General features: G+C 35.7%; 1 protein-coding gene across 1 annotated transcript in view; it reads right to left on the bottom strand.

The window, feature by feature from the left end:
- Vkor (Vitamin-K epoxide reductase) overlaps positions 1-8004 on the bottom strand; it is a 32574-nt gene extending 24570 nt beyond the window's left edge. Inside the window, exon 1 of the mRNA XM_067264982.1 lies at positions 7825-8004. Coding sequence (XP_067121083.1) covers positions 7825-8000 — 176 coding nt within the window. The 5' untranslated portion in view covers positions 8001-8004. The remainder of the gene's footprint in view (positions 1-7824) is intronic.
- Positions 8005-12328: the final 4324 nt, after the last annotated feature.

Genomic DNA, 12328 nt, shown 5'->3' with positions numbered 1-12328 from the left:
TTATGTTCTTAGCAAAGTTAAAATGTGTGATCTCTTCTTTTTCCATGAGAGAACAGTATCATCAATGGTATCATGTATTTGGATATGCTGGGAAATGTTCTCATTCCAGTTAAATGATGATGATATTGGAACACATGATTCAGCAACACAGTGCATCACTCCATTACCATACAGATGTCTGGGATTATTTCAATAAACATTTCCCAGGTCAATGGATTTGTTAAGTAGGACTGATAGTGCAATGCCTCGTTCCCCAGATTTTTTCTTTTGTGACAGCACCAAAGATTAAAGATCTAGTGTTTATTCCACCCTTGTCTGCAAATATAGCTAAGCTCAAAACTTGACTTACTTTCAGTTTGGCAAGAAATTGAATTGCAGTGGGACATCTGCTATATCACCAATGATGTTAAGATTGGATCAAAATAACTGTTTGAGATAAACTTGACACGTATTGCTATAAATTAATGCCTCAAACAATTCTGTAACTCTTCCAATTAAAATTCCGTATGCTTTCAAAGGTCTTCTTGAATCACCTTGTCAATTAACAAAGACACACAAAAACTTTACTTCAAATATTTGAATACAGGTACTCCTCACTTTACGACCTATCTGCTTAACGACCACTCGCACTTATGACCAATCGAGTTTTGACCTGCAATTCGGGGAATCCCCTTTCTCGGCTCGAGTGTCGGTCAGTGGCAAATGGTGACATGTGTACTATAATAGGCTTGCTATTCGCTTTTTCAGTCAGTTTCATTCCGACAAATGATAATATGTACATGTACAGGTCTTTTTATGAATAAATTTGAAGTTTGTTGCATAATTTGTATAATTTTATAACGATCCTATATTCCCGGCGCATGCTCCTCGCTTATCGATCAATTTGCTTAACGACGTAGTCGTCGGAACGGAACTCGGTCGTAAAGTGAGGAGTGCCTGTAATAGATATTAGTGTGAATATTTTTATAATTAGTAGTATGTGGCTCGTGGTTTTTCTATGCTTTTCTACATTTCTGTTCAGAGTAATTTCATTATACAAATTTATACAAGCATTTCTCAATTTACGTACAAGATCCATTTCTAGCAGTTTTTGTTACAATTTTTGTTTGATACGTTAAATCAATTTACTTAATTACTTAAGAAAACCGAAACAAACAACAAAATTAAAGATACAGCATTATTGAATTTACTGTTAATAAGTTTTTAACCAATTAATAGTTTTGTAGTCAGTTTTCTGCTTGAATGGCTGTGGATGTGCAATTTAATAATGAAACAACTGGTAGGCTTTGTAAAATACAAAAATATTGTAAAATTAGTTTCTTTTTATCATCAAAAATCTTACCATAACATGTTAGACAGTTACCATGTACAGTTAAAGGATACATCGAGTACATTTGCTATGACGTTAGGGTGCAACTATGCAGACGTGAATTTAGAGCGAGCAGGAGGTTGCGAGCAATTTAGTTTTCGTAAAGGAAAACCATGCACAAGCGAGAAGCGAGAAATAACACTGGCGAGAGCGAATTTCTGGTTCTCACACATATCTGACAGGTTTTGATATTTATCGTATCTTGCCTCTTCTCGCCACATATTCTCGCTCGCTCGGAAAATTCACTCACTCGCGTCTGCATAGTTGCACCAGTATAGTAAACGTTCATAAATTAGGAAGCATCGTACTACCAATTTGTAATTCAATCTTCATTTGACTAATAAAGAATGAAGCTTGATTATTTCACATATAATAAATAAAGTAAAACAATTTTATAATCCTATTTGTCAACAATACTCGAAATCTGTCCTTTAACACAAAACAGGTTTTTTAACGAACATATTTTTTAAAAAATGTGCGTTGCAGATGACGAGCACTAAATTTTCATAATAAATTTGAAACGAAAAATTATTTTACTCGTATCAAGAAAATAAACTCTATAAAACAATAGATCAATCCATATCATTACGAGGATTTATTGATTTTATATACGACTACCGTACATTCGAATTTTTGCTAAACTAGCGAGCATTCATCCGAGACAATATTCTTCATTTATCAGATTACAAGTTTGAATTCTATTTCATACATAAATAATTATATTTGCTACTTTTAATGAGAAGGATAGAATTTACCATTTAAGAGCACATGGGAAGTAAAATGTGATAATAATAACGAAATAGTAATAAAAAATTAATAGTGTGAGAACAAAATGACTGGAATCCAACTGCGGTCTTTACTGCCAGAATTATTTTCAATGTTCTATATTATACAGCATTAAATTGAGTTAACAATCTTCAGTTTTATGATTTAATATTTAAACAATTGAATTAATATAAAATTTTTAACATTTGGCAATATGTTAACAGTACACATGCTACAAAAATATGGGGCTTTACAAGAAATACAGTTTAAAATTTTAACCACTGGCAATGTAATACGAAATTTCTAAATCTATATACTTTAACAGTATAATTTCTATTGTGTTAATTCAGATCAGAATTTTTAATATATTAGTAAGCAACGAAAACAAATTATAATAAACCTCCGCGAATTCAAACTTTGATTAACTCAAATTTTTCCAAAACAATAATTTAAAATTTCTTGACAAAAAAATTATAATTAAAGAGTGTTTTCAATATCAGAAAGTCTTTGCAATACCATGCATTATATTACTGTAGTGGTCACCTTATTGGTGTCAAAAACATCGCTTATGTTGACCTTGACTCTTTTGGTTAGGTCCTAAGCAAAAGCCGTTGCTTAAAGGAAAGAGCAATGTTTATTAATTATTGAAATCCATAATGGAAGGACTAGTCATCGTGTTTTTAAAATTATGAAAACAGAACAAAATAATTCTTCCAAAGACAATAATGTCCAACGAAGACAAAATGAAGATTGTGACACTCGCACGATATCGAAAAGTTTTAGGTTTGCCACTTTTCCGAAATCATCGGGTTCAACAATTTGACCTTTCCAAAAGTGAGAAAAGCTCCCACCACAAATACCCCAATAAGAGTTTTATGGCTTTAAATTATAAATCAGAAGGACGTTTAGAGGGCTACATAATTTCCTTTAACTCATTGGTTTCAATCAAAGTTTCATTTTAGCATCTGTAGACTAAAATAAACATAAGATGCTTATTTTAGCACAAACCCATGACCAAATACCAGAGTTCAATAGTTTTATCCACTCAGCCACTGATGGGCACAAAATTTTAGAGAGTGTCGAGTCTGACGGGTACAACAACGATCATAGTTTTGGTACTATGTACATTTCACTTAAATAATAGACCAACCGATCATATTTCACTTGAAATTCAAATATGATAGGCTAATGACATGGTACTTAATGAGCAAAAATGGACGTCAGCAAAAGACGGTGAAATTTGATTTCACCGACATTTATTTTCACCCTTTAAAGAAGACATCATTAGCCTATCATATTTGAATTTTGTGATTCACTTCACATTCACCAGCCTTTAGAAAAAACTTCCTATTCATCACAAGACATGATAACAATCAGGTGTACAATCATAATTTTATCAAAACTTATAAAATTGAATGAATTTGGAAATGGAAAGTATATCCTACCCAGGACTATCTCAAATATGTACACTTCTTCATTTCTGTTGTCAGATTAGAGGAAAAAATAAGGATGACCTAGCAACCATAGTTACTTGTCCGAATGCACATTTTGCTTAGTGAAAAAATACAACCCATTAAAAATCGTGAAAAAATACAACCCATTAAAAATCGTGAAAAGATACAACCTTTACAGTTAGCGTAATGTACGACCTCTAACAATAAACTTCAGTGATTGTGTTCAGAATAGGAAGACATTGAGGTAGTTCAGCAAACATACATACCTTATTGTCCTGCAAAGTAGTCCGTGGCAAATACGCTTTTTAGAACAAGTATACAAGTCTTGAAAACTGCAAAATCCTCTTTAGAGAGCGTCCAATTCAATCATACACCGTGTCGAATGTCGGCAAATCCCTTGCCTTTTAGGGTGATTTTCAGTCACGGAAATGTAGATGGGAGCCATATCAGGTGAGTATGGATACTGTGCAAGTGACAAATCCCCTTTTTAGCCAAAATCTGCTGCACAACTGTGGCTGTATGGAGGTCTGGCATTGTCATGGAGAAGGAACAAGAGCCTGCTCGAGCATACTAGGATGTAGAAAGAAACTCGGCATAGGCTTCGGCATTGGATGATTTTCTTTTGCGAATTTGCCAAGCTTATAGAACGGCAAAGTCGCTCGTCGCTCCATTTTCACCCGTCAATTGCGACTTCAACTTCCACCACTAACCTATGCTGTTAACCGAATACCGAGTACCTCATAACCCATTTTTGGTCATGCTCTGCCCTTGCTTGGTCTCTTGCAGTGCACAGCATTGCCACAGCATGCATGCTAACATCTTTCACTGAAAGTATTGTCATGAAAAGTACTTCAACAGTTCAAGGTATTATGACAAGATATTTTTGTACAGGAAGTGTTAAAATGTATTCTTGTTCAAAACAACCTAGGATGATATCGAATGTAAACATTCTCACTGTAGTTCGAAAAATTAAATAGAATCTCAACACTAGTGTTGTTAAATTTGTGCTTGAATATGAAAATATCACCAGTTAGTGCAAGTACTATCAGAACACTCAATTCCCACAAATTTCATATCAGAGTACCAATAAAAATGCCAGCAATACATAAAAGAAATCATCAAAAGCACTTGTTATTTCAGAAAAGATTCAAAGGTGTTCTTTCAGAATATTAGGAAAGTTTGAGAATATTTTGAGATGCAAATACCTCAAAAACCTTCGAAACTTTAGAGAACTACAAATTCTGATCTTTATGCAAAGCGTCCACTGTAAATTTTATACCACCGAACCTCTTCAGCATCAAGTAAAACATGGAAGATTCAGAATCCATTGGTTCAGTGGTATGAAGTTATTACATTTCCGCTTCTCTATCACTGGAAACGTAATAACTGGAACTAGTGAGAGAGATAGATACATTTTGTCTACTGTAAAACATAGTGGAGGATCCCAAATGGTTTGGGGATGTATGGCAGCTTCAGGTTTAGAACTTGTTTTTATAGACTCTAAAATGGATCATTTCAGCTATTTTAAACATATTGAAGGCAAATTTAAATAAAAACATAACAAAATTAGGTCTGTGAAACTCCCAGATCTTTCAATAAGACAACCCAAAACACAGTTCAAATTGTGAAGCAATGTCTCCTGTACACATACCAAAACAATTACAGTAGAATTCCGATTATCCAAATTGATATGATTTGGATAAATTGACTAATGTGTAAAGAATAAAATTACAGGATAGAGGTACAATATTGTGCACCGCATACTGTATTTATTCATCAATGTGCGAGTTGCATCCTACTGGTCATTTGGATCTGTCACAGTAAATAGGTGCATGATACAAGAGAACTTGCAGTGTGACATCAGTGGAAAAGAGAGAAGGGCAAGCGGTGGTTCGGTTAATAAATACAAGGTAAGATTCAAGCTCCGAACAAGGGGTTTTTCAACCTCCTGAATTGTAGACCCCTTGTACGAGCAGAAGTCAAAGGAACATTATCTGTACACGCAACTTTTTGCAGGATATTTGCCTCCAAAGGTTAGTATCCTGCCTATTCTCCACGCTCTGCATCAAGGCACCGCACATAGTCGTGCACTTAGGTGCTCGCTATTGCTCGTACTGTTGCACCCAGGTGGGGGGCAAGTCCCCACATCCCCCTAAAGCCGAGACTCCACTAGTGTGTAAACGGGCGTAAAACCTCTCACCGTGAAAGCTTTTAATCACGTGACTGTGATATTTTACACCTGAGCAGGTCGTAAAACCAGCATAAAAGCCAGTTGAGCAGTGTTCAACTTTCGACGCGAATACTGCCGTAAAATGGTACTATCCACCATTCAGAAGTTAGTGAAATCTAGGTCATTGTGACACGGTGCGAAAATGGCGAAAAACGAGCTTTTGTGTATCTTCTCTCATGGCTACTCTAAAATAGATCTGGAAAGATTTATCAAAAACATCTGAAAGTATTCACATATCTACGACAAGAGGTATCCCTATTATAATAACGGATGCCTAAAACACACGATATGGACAGCCAAAGGAAATTCCTTCAACTTAGAGGAGTATATAATAAAAACGCTTAGCTTATAAGTGCTGTATATTATCTTAATAATATGATAATAAAATGTAATATATGAAAGTAAAGATATTATTTTTACTACATTTGTAATTATACAGAAAAACTCATAAAATATAATAATTGTCTTTATATCTATCAATATATATCACGTATAGAACCGTACAGGCGTAACTTCGACAGCACCATCGCCGTAAAAACTTCGCTAGCCAGACCTCCACCGCAATCCAAGCGCAAACACAAATAGGTCATGCAATTAAAAGTTTTTACGGCGAGGGGTTTTACGCCAGTTTTTACGCTAGTGGAGTCTCGGCCTAAAACTATATAACATCAAGCACTCTACGAACAGTAAAGTGGGCTACTCAAAACCAGCAGTCATGCAAGATCAATAGTCTTAGTGGAGTGATGCAACTCGTGATCTCACACAACCCAATTTTGGGGGTTGTATCTCGCAAAGGGTCGCTCGTAGAGATACAATTCCTCAGATTTTTTGCTCCTATAGGTAGGGCCTATAGCTCTGATAAGATCCCAAACGACTCATTCAGAGATTGAATCAAGCCTCATTTCTTGTAAATAAATTTATCTTCCACGATTTAATTCTTGAAAATTCCAGATGTTTCACAAAGTCACCGACAAAAAACCTTTTACAGTGTTGTATACAACAGAGAACCAACTAATGTTTTCGGCCTCCAACAAGGCCTTCTTCAGGTTGAGAACTAAATGTCATCCCCCTCCAGACCGCCAGAACGATGTGTCCGAGAAATAAACATAGTACGTGTCGCGTTTCACCCCTCCACTTGGCTCCGTTTGAATTCCTCCAACAGGTACCTCCACGCATGAACGATTGCGTCCCCGTCCTTAAAGTTGATGTAGGTGCCTTCCACATTGGCTTTATATATCTCCCAGGCCTCCAGGTGCCGTATTTGATCGTATTGAAAGGCCCGGCATATTAACTTAGTGCTCCGGAAGTCCTCCTGAATTTCCAGGTCGGAAACGTATGTCAACAGGGCAGTGGTGCCCTGTTGTTTTTGAGGTCAGCTTGATGCTCCCGTAACCACTTCTGAATTGAACGTACGGTTGCACCAATATAAACTACCGAACCTATCGTCCCTGATGGGGATGGAATAAACCCCAGGGGCCCTGCCAAGATTTATTCCGTCCTTAACGTTGCATAGCAGGTCGTAAATCGTGCCAGTTCTCCTATACGTGATACTGGTGCGACAATGTCTAGCAATCTCCCTGTACAGGGGGTCCAGATGCTGACTGTAACGGTGACTTTGTGTTACTCACTGCAGTGTTAATAGTAGAAGACGTTTATTGTGTTCAAGATGTTTACTTTTGACTTTACTCTTAACTGATTAAGTAAACACGTTTTTATGAATCAGGCATGTGATTCATAAAAACGTGTTAATAAGTCATGTATGATTCAGTAAATTCTTGAATACACAGTACTTTAAAAATTTGCTGAGTTATAAACACGTGTACGCAGTGTATTGCACGTGTGTAAGATATTAACAGATGTAACACGAAGTTAATAGGTTCTAACAGCTGTATATTTATATCGTTTTTATATCGAAGCAATTATGGATCGACAGGTAATTCGTGAAAATATCTACACGAATCGAACTTAATTTAAACAAATCTAGAAATCTAGAATTGTTAACAGACCTAGAATTGAATACAGCAGAACAACTCATGTGTCCGCTGATATCACACATAGCTCGATATTTCTTGTCTTTTTCCTTCTTAGTTTCCACGTGATAGGCGTAGAAGGACAGAACTAAACCTATTAAGCATACAGTTATCGATAGCATTCGATAATACATCACACGGTCGTCGTCCATCTTGGTTTTTGAATCTGAAAGCTAAGTGTTGCCAGATTTTAACGCAAATTTTTCGTTTTTCTATTAAACGTGACGTCAGATCGTTAAACGGAGAACACCAGTGATGTCAGTGTTGAATTTAGAAACGTATGGTTAGAATGACTGTGACTTTAGATACAGCGCTCTTGGTGGCAACGACGGGTACTATCGACCTCCATTTTATTTCAAGTCAAAACATTGAAGTTAACACTACATGTTGAACAAAATTTTCACTTTACAATCTATTTTTTCCGTTTAAATCTAGATTGTTCTGTTTACGCCTAGATTTGAGATTTAGGGAATTAGATGTGTGATATAAATCTAGATTGGTTCATCTCGAATTTAGCTATTTTCTATATTTTATCTAAGTACTTAACCGTCAATATAACAATATTTCTTTTTTTGAAGTTAAAATTTTTCTAGGAGGTAATAAGGAGCTATTGATTGTGGAAAATAAAAGAAATGTCGCATTTTTCCATCAAAAATAGACAAAGAAAACATGCCGGTAAATGAAAGAGACTGATATGTAGAAACTGCACCATTAGGAAGTGTACAAATTGTGCACTATATGCATCATTCTAGACAACAATATTAATATGAACTAAGCTTTTGTTCATTATGTTGTAGACACTAAAGCTGTGAACCAAAAGAGAGGTTGAAAAATTACCAACCCGAAATGCATTGTTAAATACGCGAAACAAAGGAAACTATTTTAATCTTCGTCTCTGTTAACATCTTAATAAGACCTCTCTAGAGACACCCTCTATTCCTCCACCCCTTTAACCTTTAACCACCAAAATTTAATAGTATCAATGCTCCTTATACACAAGTTATGCCAAATTTCGTTTCTTATAGACGTCAACACACATATACACGGAATATTTTTCTCGTTTTTGGGGGGTTCAGGAGGTCTCAAAACGTGGAGATTTGCAAAAAAACTCGGAAGGTCAAATTTGGCATGATTTCAATGCTTTGCCTTATTATGTTTATATAACACATAGAAAAATAAAACTGAGAATGTTTAGAAATGCATTTAATTTATCGCTACAGGATATTTCGTCTTGTTTAAATACAGGGTGTTTTTTTAACTTCTCCCTGCAGACACTTAGAGGGCCTCTTTTTTTAGCGAGCCCATCTTTGGGTTCTGCCAAGTCCACAATGGAGCAGCTTCGTAGTAACAGACAAGGACCGACATATCCGGTCGGACTACCCCCAAAAAATACCTAGGAATTTTTCGTCCCGTTCGGATTCGATTCCGGATCCTCCGGTATGCTGCCACCTTGACCACTTGGCCATCTGGCCGTCGAATAAATAAAGAGTTAAAGAAAGGAATGTCTTGTTATTTTCTTTAAAAATTAAAAAGAAGACTAATTATGGTCATTTTAATTCGCACCACATAAGTCAAGAATTAAAACTCTTTCTTTCTTTTGCACACTTTTACACAACGACTTAGAACATTATACCTCATTGCCTTCACGCGACACAAATGGCACACCCCGTTGACTAAAAGAAAAATGGCGGACGTATATTTAATTTTCCTTAAACATGGCGTCGCTACAGCCAGTCTATGTAGTATATTCTAGCTCGTTGAGCGCTTTCTTACTTACGAACAAGTTAGGTACCTAAGATTTTGTCGTAATTCGAAAACTAACCTAGGATATACGTTTGTACATAGAATAACCACTTATTGTTGGTGTTTGATCCTCCAATGTACTTAATAGAATACATTACACTCTTTAACCCGCTCGCTACTGTTTAGTAGCGGCTGTTTCAAACGCTGTTTGTTTACCTAATGCACTTAGGTATTATAATGTATATGTTTAATCTGCACATTGTTACGTGGAGGTCAAAATTCCCGAAATGTGTATTGTGCATGTTTAAAGCGCCGGTCATATACACCAGGGGTGGCCAACTTTTGTGCACATAAGATCTACTTTTTATCGTAAAAATGTGTCGCGATCGACTTGTTGTCATAGGATAATCTAAGTGAGGAGGGGGAAGTGTGAAATACATACTATGTTTATACACTGTTTCAGTACCAAGTGCACTCATTGCTTATGAGTCGAGTCATAACAGCATGCATACAGTTGCGTTCGGTTACAAATATAATATATTAAGTCAAGACATCGCTAGCGATCGACCAAAATTGGCTTGGCGATCGACCGGTCGATCGCGATCGACTTTTTGGCCACCCCTGATATACACTAACGAAATTAAAATACATATGTTCTTTACTTCTGTACAAATACTATAGTTTAAATTGTTTTCTTTATTCAATTTAAATGGGCGCATCCGTGCTTGTCTGACTGAAACGTGTTCGTAAAGTCAAAGACGAGTTGTTCGAACATGTTCGAACGTTCGAAAATTCATATCTGGTTATGACATCAGTCAGAAATCGTGACGTTTACTCAATCATGTTTCAGTGGTGTGAGTTGTCACAAGACGAAAAGCAACATTGAGAGTGTATTTGATTGACCAAATGTGCTAACAGTAATAGAAACAATAAGTGGTACTACTGTCAGTAAAATAGAAATAATTTCCAATAATAAGTTATGAGCTTCCGCCATCTTAAAACGCGTTCGTGAACTCATTTAGGTTATCCTCCGACTTGACGTCAGAGCAAAGTTTCTTTATACGTCACACAGTCGGGTAGGTTCACAGTCTGATTAACAGTAGCGGAAAGGTGTGTAGAAAACGTGTTTCTTTTTGAATGAATAGGTCCATTATAACATAATAGTGCGCGGTAGTTTGTCGGAAGATCGCCATTAACGGTTTAAAATAATTTTCCAGCTTAAAAATATATATTTATTATAAATTATAAGCAAATACAATAATTTTCTTATCCATAAAAACATATTTAAAAATTAAATAAATCGCGTGTGTCGCAGAGTTTCTACACTCTTAAATGGACTCGACCATAAACTCTAAGATTATTGGTTGAATTCGTTTTGTCCGAATAACTACGTCAATTTGACGTCATTTCTATAGTTTTCTAATAAGAAATTGTGATAATGACGTCAATTTGACGTATTATTTTAGACAAAACGAATGTATTTTTGCCTCTAAATTTGAAATTCGCGGAGTAAAATCTCGAAATTACTTATTGCTTTTTGCCTTTTAAAAGCGAAATCAACAAAAATAAACTAATCTACATTGAATGATTTATTATTAAATCAGTTCAGTGATCTAATCTTAAGGGGTCAAAGTTTAATAACAGAATAATAGTTACTGTATATTCTTATAACGGAGATTGAAATTTAATATCCAACTCCGGTTTTGCTTTACAAGGAGATATAATTTTATCAATTCTTCGATAATTTCTTTCACAATTACGCGAAATATTACAGATTACCCATAACGAAAGCACAAATCTAATATTTAGGGATATTTTTAGGGATAAAAAGTGCTTCCGGCAAAAAATTAAACGAAAGTTTACTGAAATTTTAGGGAAACATCTTATCCCTAAATTTTCGTTAAATATTTATATTATAGGCGACCCACGCGAATGTAGGGATTTTTCAGGAATAAAGTAACGGAATTTTCTATATTTTTGGGAAATTTTGTCACAAATTTCGAGTAATATTTTCTTTTTTACGACCAAGAGTGAAAAATTAATTTAGAACAGGGAATGGAGATTTTCTTACGCTGACGTCAGATCACGTGACGGGTAAAGTTTATTATACGTAAAAGTAATGTAGGCAATTATTACTTCTCGGAAGTGTAACAAGCATTTCTTTTTATATTTAAACACGCGCCGCTTACAAGCAACCTCGTCGACACGTGCTTAACGCGTGTTCCACGAAGATTAAAACACTTAACGACGAACCCACGACTCATATTAAACGTGTACTGGTGCACGTGCTAAACGCGTCAAACGCGTGAAATTTTTAAACTAAACACAGAAACATCCATTGTAATAATAAAATACTTTTATCGTCGTCATCGTTTATAATAATAATTATTATTATAATTATAATCTATAGTAATAAATAAACCTCGACGTAAATTCCCTGAAAAAAATTCCTTTAGGGAAAAAGATAAAAGGCAGACGAACTATCGCACGGAACCACTACTGCATAACCTCACTGCGCATGCCCGCCGGTTACATCACAGGCGTGAACGTTCGCGTATAAGAAATAGAGGCGCAACGCCGAATTTAACCGCTTTTATAAAAATAAAAGAAAATCATTTTATAATTCGGCAAAAATCTCTTCGTTTATTAATAAGCCATTTTTCTGCGGGTCGGCAAGACCGGGACTATTTTCTGCGGCCGGCCAATCGGATGATACCGTGTGGTGGAGTTAAGCGCG

The sequence above is a fragment of the Centruroides vittatus genome, unplaced genomic scaffold, assembly GCF_030686945.1.
Source record: "Centruroides vittatus isolate TY-2023 unplaced genomic scaffold, ASM3068694v2 contig_202, whole genome shotgun sequence".
NCBI classification, from domain to species: domain Eukaryota; kingdom Metazoa; phylum Arthropoda; class Arachnida; order Scorpiones; family Buthidae; genus Centruroides; species Centruroides vittatus.
Note: the sequence above shows the minus strand (reverse complement) of the source record. Positions and strands in the feature narration are given on the sequence as shown.